The sequence below is a fragment of the Dromiciops gliroides genome, chromosome 4 (assembly GCF_019393635.1).
Source record: "Dromiciops gliroides isolate mDroGli1 chromosome 4, mDroGli1.pri, whole genome shotgun sequence".
NCBI classification, from domain to species: domain Eukaryota; kingdom Metazoa; phylum Chordata; class Mammalia; order Microbiotheria; family Microbiotheriidae; genus Dromiciops; species Dromiciops gliroides.
The window spans coordinates 69,111,097-69,127,128 of NC_057864.1; the positions used below are offsets into that span (position 1 = coordinate 69,111,097).

Genomic DNA, 16,032 nt, shown 5'->3' on the forward strand with positions numbered 1-16,032 from the left:
GTGCTCTATCCACTGTGCCACCTAGCTGCCCCCATGACTGCTTCTTTGAAGGAGGACTTCAAGAAGGGGTTCAAAGACCACTTATCAACAGTGCCAAAGAGGAAATTTCTGTTCAGGTGTGGTTTGTACTAACTAACCTCTGAAGTCCCTTATAATTATGCAGTACTTTGATTCAATTTATCTTCATTTTGGGGATGGAAGAGCAAATTGAGGTCTTTTAAAAAAATCACTAGTCATAATTGCAAAAATGGCACTCCTCATTATTTAAGATGTCACTCTGTACTTTTGGTCATAATAGTCTGTGCTATCACAAAATATAAAACATCTCCACTTCCTCCAGAGCAAAGGCAAAGAGAGGTGCTAAAAATAGGTCAACTACAGTCTCTGATTTATAAAGATGTAGGTTGCTTAATGGGGAGGAAGATGATATGGGGCATAGTGGAAAGGTAGAGAAGAGTTCTCTGAGTGGTCATCGAGTCCCTAAGGAAGGCAAATAATTTTAAAGGAGAAGGCATGAGTATATGTGGACCAGTTGTGGGATTTGAAACATTTTCTTCACAAACTAAGAGTCCCCCACTCCACTTTTCCCCTTTTATGCCTGTAAGAACCATATGTAATAGTGGATGGAGTGCTGACCTTGAAATCAGGATGACCTAAGTTTAAATTCTCTCAAACCTTCATTAGTTGTGTGATCCTATGTAACTTCTTAGCCTCAGTTTTCTTCTCTGTAAAATGGGAATCATAATAGTAACTCTCTCCCAAGTTGTTATGAGATAATATATATGTAAAGTGCTTTGTAAGACCAAAAGTTCTATATAAATGATTTTCATTGTCTTCCTACTTTTACTCTGTTTGGTTGGCCATCTTGATCCAGATTCTCCCTCAGAAAAAAAAGGAAGACTGTTAGAGATTCACCTTAGAAAGAATTTATCAGCCCTATGCTACATTTAGCTGAAAACTTAGAGAGGTTTTTGGGAACAATAGGTACTCTCTGGGATGGGGGTCTTTGAAATGTTTATGACTATCTCAGGTTTTCAGAACTGGACACAGCAACCTCAGGGGCCACTTCAGCAAAGCAATAGAGTATGGTTGAAAGAGTGATGGAATTTCAATCTCCCAGCAGCCCTAGTTTCAAATCCCATCTCTGACTCTTATTGTTTATATGACCAGGGAAAATCCATCTAAAACCTCTGAATTTTAATTTTCTTAATAGTCATATATGCATTATCCAGACAGGTGTATATGTATATGTATATGTATACGTATACGTATACGTATACGTATATATATATATACACATATATGAATATGTATATATAATGTATATTGAGAGGGAAGAGCATAATCATGACAATATTATGAATCTATTCCCTACTCCTTGTTAAAAGGAGTTAAGGTGACCACTAAATTATAAATTCCATTTGAAAATCATTTATTAATTAACCAATAAGCATTTATTAAGCACTTATTATGCACCAGCCATTATGCTAAGCTCTGATGATATAAAGAAAAAAATGATGATATAAAGATAAAATAGTCCCTGTGCTCAGGGAGCTCACATTTGAATGGAAAGTTTATATTCTAATATACATAAGAAAAGCATTCAGTATGTGGTAGAAATTTTGCATGGTGGAGGAAGAGCCCCTTCCAAACAAACATCTTCCTAGATTCAGGACTTTTCAGATCTACTTAGAATCCATTCAAGTTCTGCTTCTTCAGTCTGAAAAAATTACTTCACAACAGTATCCAAGCATCTGGCTGTATGCTTAGGCAACCAGAGAGGAAGAAGGCTGTGGAAACTTTGTTTTCCTTCAGAATCCAGATCCAACCAAAAGTGAAGCCAGACTTTGACCAGCTCTTGAGGAAAGAGGGAATAGAGACATACATGAGGAAAAGAAAGAAGGAAGGAAAAAGGGAAAAATGGGAATGAACAGCCTGAGACAATTATAAGAGAAGACACATGTGATAGTAATTGTGGTTGTTTAAGAAAGAACAGAGAAAGGGGGGGAGGGAAGGAGAAAGAGACACACACAAAGAGAGACAAAAGGACAGACAGAGAGACAGAGAAAGAAAGAGACAGAGACAAGGAGACAGACAGAGACAGACACAGAGAGACAGTGGCAAAGAGAAAGAGAGACAGAAAGGAGAGAAGAGGGGAGCAGAGTGAAAGAGGGAGGGGGAGAGAGAGAGAGAGAGAGGGAAAAGCACTAATGGGAGTATAATCTCATTTGCAGGTAGAACAGCAACGACAAGAGCTGAGCATTAGAAAATGCAGTCTGGGCCGGAGGGTGGGAAAGTGTTCTGAGATAATGGAACAGCCAGCTGGCTGTCTAGATGCTGTCTGAAGGACTCGTAGAAGGGTGAAAAAAGGGCAATGAGGGATAGGGAAGACAGGACAAAAAGGAGGGGTGGGGAAAGCTCAAGTGATGGACCACAATGTTTAAGTATGAAATAGGTCTTTAAGTAGTAAGGACTTCCGGATTCTACCTGAGGCATTGATATTCCATGGGAACTCTGGCTAGAGATACTAACCTTTGACCAAGGCACTTTGTCTTTCCTTGCTAGGCCTTTGTCTCCTCTGGCTATTGCTACAGTGTTGGTTTGGAGCTAGAGCTAAGTCCCCATCACAGACATCCATATGGCTGTGGATAACCCCTTCTCAACTTTAGGTATCTGGGATGAGTGAGAAGGGTCTCAAATGCTCGTGCAGTTATTAAAAGAGACCTCTGCCAGTCTCCAGAAAGTAGAAATTTGCCCACCATCACCACTGGGGGTGACTCAGTTCTTCTGCCTGAAGTCTAGTCATGAAAACCAATGATGCTACCAGCCAGGCAAGACACAATCCAATTCCATCCCTATTGTTGATTCATTCTGGGCAAGGCATAGAGAGGAGTAGGGGCAGGATGAGAGAATCTGTGCTTCCCAATCTTGGATGAAAAGGAAAGCAGTTGGTTTGTTCCAAGTGTCAAATGTGTGAAGATCACTAATATATTGTTCTTGGTGGAGGTGGGAGGCAGTGAGAACAATAGAACAGTTAGAGCCCAGAATGGGAAGGTTATATTGAATCTGAATGGAGAAAATGTCACAGATCTATATGGAGGAGATGCTTCCTCAGTTTGCTAGTTTGCTGCCTCTCAAACGGAATGAAATAGCTGCTTTCCCAACAGCACAGGAGTAATCACCATTTTCACTAAGTTTTTTTTAAAACTAAGGTTTTAAAAGAACTCTACAAATATTATTTCATTTGATCCTCACAAAAACCCTGGAAGGTAAGGGCTATTATTATCCACCTTTTACACAGGAGAGTATTGATGAAGAGAGAGATTAAGTGACTTATCCAGGGTCACACATCTAGTAAGTATCTGAAGCAAAATTCAAACTCAAGTCTTGCTGATTCCAGATCCACCATTCTATCCACTGTAACATGTAGTCTATGTTGATATCCAGAGACAGCTAGGTGGCACTGTGGATAAAGCGCTGGCCCTGGATTCAGGAGGATCTGAGTTCAAATCTGGTCTCAAATACTTGACACTTACTAGCTCTGTGACCCTGAGCAAGTCACTTATCCCTCATTGTCCCACACAAACAAACAAAAAAATAAATAAACAAATGAATAAACAAACAAACAAACAAATAAGTATCCAACAGGAATCCTCCTGCTCACACTTTCCAGAACTGAACCTTCCTCACTCTCCAGTGGACTGGTCATTTTTTGGAGTTCTCTCCTGCTTTCATCTCTTATTTTGGCCCATCAGTCTCCTAAATTATTTATATAACATTTCACTAAGAGGAAATTTGTTTGGCTTTCCCCTCTACTTTGTTAGTTTCAGAATAAAAAAAAAAACACTATTATTTACCCCAAAATATACTGCATATTCTTTTATGCATAGAAACATGTTATTTCCACCAACAGAATTAACGTTGAGGGCAGGGATTTGCTTCCTTTTTTGTCTTTGTAATTCTAGCAATTAGGAAATTTATTAGGATATAGCAAACACTTGATAAATTCTGGTTTATTGATTGATTGGCTGACCTGCATAGTCACCAATCTTGATTTTATACATATCTGAGGCCCATGAATACATTTTTTTTTATTTGACAGTGACTACAACAAAAATTATAGCCTGATAAGGTCCCAATGTCACAAATGGCCTAAAGCCAACTCTCCATTCCTGCCTCCATTTGTTGTTATTACGTTGCTTCATTCACCTGTGACTTTTTGTGACCAAAATGCTGTTATTTTGAGGTTTTCTTGATAAAGGTACTGGAGAGTTTTTCCATTTCCTTCTCTAGATCATTTTACAGATGAGGAACTGAAGCAAACAGGTTTAAATCACATGTCCAAGGTCACACAGCTAGTAAGTATCTGAGGCCAGATTTGAACTCATGAAGATGATTCTTCCTGATTGCAAGCCCAGTGCTCTATCCACTGCACCACCCAGCTGCCTTTCCTCCATACCTTGATATTTTCATATAATTCAGTACCTCTTTCCTTACATCCTACATTATTCATTCCCATTTCTGTTCTTTGGGGGATTTAAATTTCTCATGGTCAGTTCATCTCAGAAATGTTCAATATTAATGACAGGCAGGTGTCCAGAGATCCCAGTGCTTAAGGTTGAATACAATCAGTGTAAGCTAGTAAAACAGAATCATTGTCACACTACATTGGACCAATGGTTCATCTAGCCTAAGATCCTTTCCATCTGTAGGTTGGTGGGGGAACATTTCAAAGGGCATTTTTTGATGGCAACCATGTATAAGAATATATCTTTAAACATCTTAAATTCTTATAATAACAATAATAATGCTATCAAGAAAAATAACCAAACACTCTCTGTTCAAACATTTTCATAAGCTCTTTGTATGTAGTTACAATAATTTAGAAGTCTAGATGCCCAATGATGTAGTGATGACTAAAAAAAAAGTGGTACATCCATTAAAGCCAAAAATTATGAGGAATACAAAGAAATCTAAAAAGAACTTTATGAAATAATGCAAAGAAAAAATAGAATATACATCAACTATGATGGCATAAGAGTGAAAGTAAACAAGAATGTATAGGCAAAAAAATAATCTGGATGGAGCCTTAAATAAAGGAATTGAAAATCTGTCGTGTTACTTTTAGCAGCAAAATTAATTAATTGCCCCAAATGGTTCTTGTGAGCCAAGCAACTGACTATACCAGAAAACTGCACTAAAAAGAGGGGTCCCTTCCAGGTCCAATCTGTGCTCCTATAAACCAAAGAAGATCTTTGGAGAGAGTGAAGGGATGGACAAATTTCTATTGCTCTGTAACTGTTGAGTTTCCTAGCCCCTTCCTTTCTAAACTTCACAAGGTAGAATCTATTTAGAACTCCTTGCACCGCTATGGTTCTTAATCAATTTTCTTCCCTGCCTCAACCCCCTGCAGTTTATGCCTGTTTTGATTCAGACACAATAATTCTGATTTTCCAAAGCAGGCTTTCATTTAACTGTGGTTAACTTTTGCTGACCTAAGAAGTCAGCATGATGCAGCAGAAATAGGGCTGGATGAGGCATCAGACATCTGGGTTTGAATCTGGTAGCTAGGTGGTACAAAGGGGAGAGCCCTGGATATGGAGTCAGGAAGACACAAGTTCAAATAATGTCCCAGATAGTAATTGCATTTCATAATATTCTCTATCTCTTGTTTGGTCATGATTTGTTCTGCTTTCCACAGATCTGAGAGGTAAACTATTCCTTCCTCTCCTAATTTACCTATGGTATCACCTTTTATGTCTAAATCATGTACCCATTTTGACCTTCTTTTAGTATAAGGTATAAGATGTTGGTCTATGCCTAGTTTCTGCCATACTATCTTCCAATTTTCCCAGCAGTTTTTGTCAAATATTGAGTTCCTATCCCAGAAGCTGAAGTCTTTGGGTTTATCAAAAAGTACATTAGTAAAGTCATTTACTATTGTGTCTCCTGTGACTAACCTATGTGTCTTTCTGCAGGTCACTTATCTTCCTTCAAGAACAGCATTCTCATCTGTAAAATGGTGCTAAAAATAGCACCTACCACATATTTGTTTTGATGATCAAATGGAGAGCTTTGTAAACCTTAAAGCTACATGGCACAGTAGATCTGGAGTCAGGAAAATATGAATTCAAATCCAACCTCAGATACTGTGTGACCCTGTGCAAAGAGTCACTTAACCCTGCCTGCCTCAGTTTACTCATCTGTAAAATGGGGATAATAATGGCACCTACCTCATATGATTGTGGTGAGGATGAAAAGACATAATGTTTATACACCACTTACAGTGGTTTGGTACATAAGTATGTGCTATATAAATGCTTAGTCTATTCCTCCTAAAGCTCTATTTTATACTAGTTCTTACGGTTGTTGTTGAATCTCAGTTCTGCCACTTGCTAGACATTTGACCATGACCTGCCTCCATTTGTTGTTATTATGTTGCTTCATTCACATGTGACTGTGACCAAAATGGGGTTATTTGGGGGGTTTCTTGATAGAGGTACTGAAGAGTTTTCCCATTTCCTTCTCTAGCCATTTAACTTTTCTGAATCTCCATTTTCTTGTCTATAAAATGGGTAGGTCAGGTGTTGCAATTACTTGTGAGGTCCCTTACTATCCTCAATCACTGACCTTTGATATTCCAGGAGCTAATTGCACTTAAAAGAACATTTTATTTCTTTGACATTTGCTGGTTCATTGCAGAAGAAATGCAAACATGTGGTTTTTACCCCCACCTACGAACTCATTAAATAAGATGTTTGGGAAAACCAGACCTAATATTGATTCCCCATAATGCCCCCCAATATATGTCATTAGCGGGCAATCGGTCAGCCCATTTTCAATTCAGCTGACAGACTTCACATTCAGACAAATTTTGATTAATTCCTTGAGATCCATTTAAAGAAACAGAGCATAAGATTCCTGAATTAAATGAAGATGCATTACTCCCCCTCCCCTTTTTGTTCATCTTGTCATGTTATAAGAAAAAACTATAGTCAAGCCTGTCTGGCACATTTATTATGATGATTATTTTTTTTTTCACATAGACTCATGTAGCTTATCGCTCCTGCTTCCATTATCCTCATGGGATTTACATTTTTTTCTTCTCTTACTAGTCATTCTATTATTTTATTAGTGTCCAAAATGAGACCTCATAGGCAGTGATGATCAGAGAATCATGGAAATTAGAGATGGAAATGACAGATTAGGTCTTCTTGTCTGTTTCCTGGGGCTAATGTTCCTGTCAGGTTGTAACTCAGTGCTTTACCCTGTCTTATTTTAGATGACACCAACTCTGGGTCCTCTACCCTATCCCTTGAGGCACTGGGCTCAATCTTTGTGCTGTACATATATCAACAAGGGAAAATGCATAAGGCTCAAACAATTAGCAAGCAAAGCCAGCCTCATTTTAGCATTAATTTTCTAAGAAGATAGAATAACAGCGCTGAAAAAGAGCATTGAATCTGGAGATATAACAGGTTAAAATCCTGGCTCTGTTGTTTGTTTCCTGTGTGATTTTGGGTAAAGGTCTTATCCTCTCTGGGCCTGGGTATCCTCATTCCAGTGTTTTCCCTCCTTTAATTATTTCCCATTTAGCCTGCATATAGCTTGCTTTGTATACATGTGTTTGGACATTGGCTTCCCCATCAGATTGTAATCTCCTTGAGGGAAGGTACTGTGTCTTGCTGTATATAAAAGATAAGATATTTTATAGATGCAGAATGATATAAAATGAGAGTTGGACTGAATGACCTTTAAAGCTCAGATCCCCCAACCTCTCAATTGATGGTCTTCTGATTTCAGCCTTATCACTGTGGTTAAGTAACATCACCCTTCTGATTCTCAGTTTTCTCTACTGTAAATGGAGATAGCAATTATTTGTATTAGTTATTTTACTGGGGTTGATGTGAGGATGAATTGAGAAAGTGATTTAAAGCATTTCATAAACAAAGGAGTGCTCTACAAATAGCAGATATTTCTAATATCTTATATACAGTCCAACTCTCAAGAAGCAAAAAGAAATTTAAAATAGTCATATAGTCATTATTCAATGTAAAGTTAAAAGATCTCTAGTAGAGAATGGCCACTGCTCAACCTGGTGTCTTTCTACTACTGCTCCTCAATCCATCTTGAATAACAAGGTTATCGCAGTAGTATTTACAGAAGTTCAACAGCCTTTTCTAGAGTCCGAGAATGGCTAAAGCTTCATCCTAGTAATCAGGAAGACTTCTTCAGACAATACCTAGCTGGGTGACCCTCAGCAAGTCACTAAATGTCTCTCTGCTTGTTTCCTCATCTGTGAAATGAGGATAATAATAGCTAAGTCACAAAGTTGTTCTGAGGATCAAATGAGATAATGGACATAAAAGCTTTATTCTGCCTTGTAAAGCAATACATAAATGTGTGTGATTTGTCTGAATTATGCAAGTGTGTTCATGGATAAAAGTGGAAATGCCAGTGAAGTTGAAAAGGGGCTGCCTAGCATAGGGGAAAGTTCTGGAATTGAGGTTAGGAAGACCTTTTTAATTCAATTCAAAAAATATTTGTTAAGCACCCACCGTATGACAGGCTAAGACACCGTATGACAGTGCTAAGAGCTGGGGATACAAAAAGAGGCAAAAGACAGTCCCTACTTTCAAGGAGCTTATAGTCTAATGGGGGAGACATGTAAACACACACACTATATTTTATATATATATATATACACACACACACTCTATTATATATGCATACATGTACTATATTATATACATGCATACATCTATACACATGTGTATAGATGTATATATATATTATGTTATGTATATTGCATCTTATACATGTATGCATGTATATACACACACAGACAAAGAAAGCTATGTATAGGATAAATAGGAAATAATTTTTAAAGGGGGAAAACATTGGAATTTAGAAGGATTAGGGGATGATTCCTATAGAAGGTAGGATTTTAAATGGACCTTGAAAAAAGAGACTTAATTTCTCTAATTTCCAACTCTGTGAAATGGAATCAGTAGCAGATATCTCAGGGGAATTCTAAGGCTCAAATGAGATAATGTAGGTAAAGCTTTGTTAATTGGAGGATGCTATATAAATGTCAGTCACTGGCATTATTGAATTTGAGCTTCGTAGACAAGGCCCATGCTACTTGCAGGTTAGATAACATCCTGATCCGTGTCCTAGTTTTCTGTTTCCTAACTTAAGACCATCCTAGTCTTGGTTCTTAACAATTTCCCTCCCTGGAATGTTCGCCCTCTTCAAATAGCTACATCCATCTGTCATGCCCCAACTTAGTCATCAGTTGGCCAACTTCTGAGAGTCAAGTTCTTTTTCTTCCTTCATCATAAATCAATCCCTTGAGATCTTCAATCACTTTTATTGCTGTTCTCCAAACTCCTACCCATTTGTCTACATATTTATTGCTTTCAGAAGCCCTGAACTATATTCAATATTCTAGGTTTGGTCTCGCTGGAATCTAATAGAAGGGGCCAATCTTCGACCTCAGGGCTATGATCCCACAGTCCTTAGTGTGGGAAATTACATCGGTTTCTTTTACCATCTTGTCAGGCAGCAAGCCTATAACTAATTTGCAGGCCAATCAATCACCTCAAGATGCCTTTGGGTTTGATTTCTTTCTAGGTTTCTCTGTTCCATTGATTGTTATGATTATTTAGCATTTATTGATTCACCCAACAATGCACCAGGCACTGAAGAAAACACAGACATCAAGATGGGAAAGTGGGCCATAGTGAAAGTAAAATTGAAAAATATTTTTAAAGGAATACAGACAGTCATGCAATTTTATCCCCAGCTTTTCTAAAGGGGAGAAACAGAACATACAGTGAAGTTGAAAACAGGGATATTGATCTGTCTGTCTCTCTGTCCGTCTCTTTCTCTGTCTCTCTCTGTCTCTGTCTCTCTCTTACACACACACAAACACAGACACAATCACACATGCATACACACACATTCACACATACCTCAAATCAAATAACAATACCTCCTAACTCAATAGACATTACTTGCTTCTCATGTATTTTCAAATCACCCTTTGCTGACAACCCTAGTAAAAACAAGTTGCTCCTCCTGTCATTTGCCAGGTGCCAATCACACTCTGGGAGAGTCAAGCTGGAGTCTGCTCAGACTAGTGTGCTTCAAACAAAATCATGGGCTAAAGTATATCTGTGGAATCCTCAGAGTCGGTGATAGTGTGGAAAAGAGGAAGAGGGACAGCTTGGTTTTCAGATCCCAGCTGGAGTCTGCATGGCTGCGAGTCAGAGACATCATCTCTTGACTTGTAAATGGAGAAAAGTTGATATGAACGTCACCAAGACAGGATAAATATGGAAATGCACAGTGTCATTTTTTCTCATTTTACTGAGTTGCTGCTCAGAATATAAGCATGCTTTGGCTCGATTCCTAGCTGTGCAGTTGTCTCATGTCATACCACATCTGAGTGTGTGGGGGATGTCTTGAGATTTGGATGGCTTACGGTTACTTCACTTACCCCTGGTTTGTGCCCCATTCGTTCCGAATACAGAGATGCTTGTGTACTGGATCTTTCATGTATCCTTCATAGCAAAGGCATTCCCCTTAGAAACAAAGCAGGGAGGAGGAAAGAGAAACATGAATGAGTTCATGAACACTTTGGACTTGTGCAACAATACAAAATGGCCAGAATCAAGACTGACCCTAACAACTGTATGACTGGGCCAGTGAATCCCATAAGAACATCCCACCTCCCAGTGGATGGAAAAGCCATCTTATGAAAGGAAAGGCAAGCCACACTGACTAAAATGCACTTGCCCATCCCTCCTACTTTCAAGCAAAAGAAAATAATGACTGGCCTGAACCGTAAATGCTTGATTGAAAAGGAACTATTCATGCTTCATTTCTTCTTCCTCCAAGAAAAGCAATCTTAACTATAAAATGAGGTTTGATAATTCTTTTGCACCTGGCAAATGAGGCTGATCATCAACAGATCTGACTGTTCTCCTTCTCCAATCAAAGCTTCAATATTATAACTTTATTTTCAGAGTGTCCATATACAAAATAAAACCTGACTCTTTAAGCTCAATAAAAATACCAGGCACTTTATAATTATCTTCACGGTAATGTCAGAGTACTGATTTGCAAGAAAATACTTGCTCCCTCATGGCCAATTTCTATGGCACCCATCGCCACTGGGTGGGGGGGAAGGCCCACCCCAGTTCACTTTTTTAACCCTTTCTTTTATTGCTTAGGCAAACTAAAAGAGAAAGAAAGTACAATGGGTCAGGGAGTCAAGGACTTTCTGTTTATAAATATGCTTGTTCATCCAAAAGCATCATGAAACATTGATATTTTTTGGAGAGACCCTGCCGCCCCCCCCCCAAAAAAAAAGGGAAGAAGAGAGAATTTTGATAGAAAGTAAGCTTCAAGAAATAATGGACATGTCCCCAAATTATATCCTTCCCAGTATTCCTAGCATAGTCAGCTATACAAAGTAGGTGCTTAATACATGTTTGTCGAATTAGGTTAAGGTGGTCCCACAAAATGGATAGACAAGAGCATTATTCTCAGAGTCTCAGTCTGGCTCATCTCCTTATTGAAGAAGCAGAACATAAGTTCTGACAGGACAGGGCTGGGATTTCATTCAAAATCCCCCTATCACACTTCCTCTGATCTGTGTGCTAAAGAAATGGTGCTCCCTGCTTTTGAAGAATTGGGGTTTTGTGGAGTATGTGACAAGTTTGGGAAGAGACTTCAATGGCATATAACACATAGCACCAGAAAAGGTAGAGGTACATTTCAAATGCCCTATCTATTTAAATGTATATATATATATATATATATATATATATATATATACAGACACATACATATATACATGTGTATATATACATATATACACATACATATACATGTGTATATATACACAGATACACACATATATACATATATACACACATATACACACACACACACACACACATATATATATATACACATGTATACATATATATATATAAAATCAAGACAGAGAGAGGTCCGCAGCACATTGGACAAACTCTCAGTGCAAGAGCTACAGAAAGGAAAAGACAACAAACTACACAGTTCACTAAGGAGGTTATAATGAACCATTTGAACAAAGGGTCCATGTGGATCTCCTCAGCCATTTTTTGAAGTATTGGAGTAATTGACCAATGATGATTTTGTTATTGGCTAGTCCTGAAAAAATTTATAAATTCCAGACTTAAGTCATGTAGAGTGAAAACTACAAATGGAAGAATATATATATATAATTTTTTTTTTGTGAGGCAATTGGGGTTAAGTGACTTTCCCAGGGTCACACAGCTAGTAAGTGTCAAGTGTCTGAGGCCAGATTTGAACTCAGGTCTGACTGAATCGAGGGCCAGTGCTTTATCCACTGTGCCATCTAGTTGCCCCCTACAATATACTTCTATAAGGATTTGGGAATCAGGTGTTTTTGTTTTAAGTTTCATTCTATAATTCAAACTAAAACAATTACAACAACCTGGCTAAATCAATCAATCAATAAACAAAAAATATAAAGAAGTAGATGAATGAATAAATAAAGGAGTAAATAAATAAATAAATGAACAAATGAACAAATGAATGAATGAATAAGTAAATAAATACATAAAATAATAAAGGAATAAATAAATAAATAATACCAAAATGATGGTATCATCATCAATTAAGTCATTGATTCAGGAAAAGTAAAAGGACAAATCCAGCGAAGGTACCTTCTAAGTAGAGTGAGGAAGAGGACAGGAGCTAGGAGACTGGCTAGAGAGAGTCGTTTATTTTGACCTTTTATACACTCAGTTTCCCAGGAGGCCTGAGTCCTGTTGTGGTTGTGCTCTGAATGCAATTACTTTTACCAAACATAAGAGGAAAAAAAAAAAGATCCAGCCATCTAAGTCAATTATGACTTGTTCCAAGGTGTTCCTCCTTTTGGAAGATTGCACTTCATAGAATGTGAGGGTTGGCAGCCATCTAATCTTACCCATACACAAAAATGAAATCCCATCATAATGTATTGGACAAGTGGTCATGTTTATTTTAAAGTGATGTCCTTATGGATTTTATATGAAACATTACATCAAGAAACAGGAGGTAGATCGTGGATGTTATCCATCTCCACTGATCCACCCGAGGTTGATGGATGTCTGACCACTTAAAAATCTACAAGTTTCTTATGGAATGCTGAAGCACCATATGAATACTTTGGAGGCAGCATGACAATAATGAAAGACCATCATAGCAGAATCAGAGAGCCTGAATCTTAATCTCAGTTCTGCCATCTACTAGTTTGGTTTCCTAGATAAGCCATTTAAGATTTTTTAGTGTTGTTTTTTATATTTTAAAAATTTGGATAATATTATATGTCATACATACCTATTGTATTGTTGTATCAAACACAGTAATAATTGTGAAAGTCCTGATAGGAAAACTCTACAAGCTCTGTATTTGACAACTGGTCATCATAAGAAAAATGGAAATAAATACAATGGCTACTGAGAGAATGACCTAAGGCACTGAGAGGTTAGTCAATTTGTCCATTTAGTATATGTCAGAGGCAATATTTGAACCCAGATCTCTCCAATTCAAAGACTGTCTCTCTACCCACTATACTGCAACACACTATCTCTCACATTTGCCAATCTGTATTACTGAAGGGAATTTCTAGAGCTGGAGTTCCTCCTTTGGATTGAGACCTGAAGCCATAAGTAAAGACAACTATATGAGAATTCAGGTAGTGCCTGACATTATTATTGTTATTAATTATTACTATAACTCCTGTTGTTTATATATTTGTTGTTACCATATAATTATTGTTTTAATATATTATAGTTGTTGTCAATGATCTCTATCTCTCCTTAGCCCCTCCTTTTTTTTGGGGGGGTGGGAGAAGGAGGAGGCATCATCCATGGATATAAGAAAGGCTTTAATAAGTGTGAACTGGTGGGAATACCTGAAATTGGCAGTCAGGAGATCCAAGTTCAAATATTTATTCCAACACTAGCTTTATTATCATGGCCATAGTCCATTTACTTATTCAAGTCTCACTTTCCCTATCTGTAAAACTGAGACAATAATCCCTACTGGAGTACTGGGGGTGGAGCCAAGATGGCAGAGGAAAGGCAGCAACTTTTTGGAACTTCCCGTGATCTGTCCACATACCTCCAAATAATGACATAAGATAGTTTTTGGAGCCGCAGAACTCACAAAAGAACAGAGTGAGACCATTTTCCAGTCAAAGATGGCTTAAAAGGGAAGCAAAGAAGGTCTGCTGTACCATGGGGGGAGGGGAACACAGCCGCACCAGCCTCAGGGAGGCTGTGCCTCCAGAGCCTTGGAAACATCACTGTCAGTGGCTGCTTCTGGAACTTAGCTCACAGACTGGTGAGGGAGTCAAGCAGTTGGCCAGGGGAGATAGCAGTGGTCTATGCTGGAGCTGATGCACAGCACTGTTGTGTTGCCCAGGAAGCAGACTTGAGTGGCTGTGGCTCAGTGGAGGAGAGGCACAGGCATGCCAAGCTTTCAACCACAGAGAATCAGATTTCTGCTTCTGAGTTAAAGTGAAAGCAGGTCCTGTGGTTACTTACAGGCCAGGTGAGCTGAGAATGAGCCTCTCCTTACATTGTATCTCCTGGGACCCCTGGAAACTTGGGACGGTGCAGCCTGGAAGCAGTGCTCCACTTTAAGAAGGACTTAAAATCCAAGAAATGGGATGGGATAATGAGCAGATAGAAAATGATGTGGACCACTGAAAGTTTCTTTAGTGAGAAGGTAGATCAAAATACACCCTCTGAAGAAGGTAACAAAGTCAAAGTTCCTACATCCAAAGCTTCCAAGAACAATATGAATTGGTCTCAGGCCATGGGAGTGCTCAAAAAGGACTTTAAAGATAAAGAGAGGTAGAGGCAAAAGTAAGAGAGGTAGAGGAAAAAATAGAAAGATAAATGAGAGTGATGCAGGAGGGTCATGAAAAAAAAGGCAATAGCTTGAAGAGCCAAATTGGCCAAATGGAAAAGGAGGTAAAAATTAGAATTGAGCAAATGGAAGCTAATGACTTTGTGAAAAATCAAGTCACAATAAAGCAAATCCAAATGATTGAAAAAATAGAGGGCAATGTGAAATATCTCCTTGAAAAAATAGCTGACCTGGAAAATAGAGCCAGGATAGATAATTTGAAAATCATTGGACTACCTGAAAACCATGACCAAAATAAGAGCTTAGACACCATCTTCCAAGAGATTGTCGGGGAAAATTGTCCTGATATTCTAGAAGCAGAAGGTAAAATAGAAATTGAAAAATCCACCAATCACCTCCTGAAAGAGAGCCCAAAAGGAAAATTTCCAGAAATCCCCACTGGCCTGGTTGCTGGAAGGAAAAATGATTTGTACATCTTGAAAAGTCCCTTTATCAGTATTTTATAAGACCTTTCCCATACACTGTCTCCTTATCAGGTGTCTAGAATTTGTACCTCAAGGACAAGCTGCAAAGACAAGGAAGATGCAAATTCTCTCTCCAAACTCATATTTCTACCCTGTCAATGGTTAATAAATATAGATGTACTTTAAAAATATATAAGTTGAATGTTATCAAAAACCAAAATCATGAGGAAAGCTGACTTCGACCGAGAGAGCACTTAAGGTTTGCACAGTCATTTACATCTGTTGTCTCATTTGATCTTTGGTACAACCCCGTGAATGTAAGTTCCACAGCAAAATTGCCCTCTGATACAGAAGAGGATCATGGAGTTAGTAAATATTTAAAGTGAGATTTCAAACCAGGTCTTTCTGATTCCACACACTATAGTAACCTACTTGGGAATAGTGGTGATTAACCTCTCAGGCGGACCTCATCTCCACTCACAATGCAACTTTGATGGAAGAGGTTTGTAGGGTCGGTGATGTTATCTACCACCACCACTCAAAACCAGTTCACCCAACTCCTACTTTTAAAGAAGTTGAGAGGAAAGGTTGCCATGGCAACCAACTGCTAAATCTTGACTTTGAGAGG

At 38.3% G+C, this 16,032-nt stretch overlaps 1 protein-coding gene across 2 annotated transcripts in view; it reads right to left on the reverse strand.

The window, feature by feature from the left end:
- Window positions 1–16,032, reverse strand: part of ASTN1 (astrotactin 1) — a 469,489-nt gene that overhangs the window by 215,407 nt on the left and 238,050 nt on the right. For both annotated transcript variants that reach the window (XM_043964036.1, XM_043964035.1), the window contains exon 8: window positions 10,505–10,589. In XM_043964036.1, coding sequence (XP_043819971.1) covers window positions 10,505–10,589 — 85 coding nt within the window. The remainder of the gene's footprint in view (window positions 1–10,504; window positions 10,590–16,032) is intronic.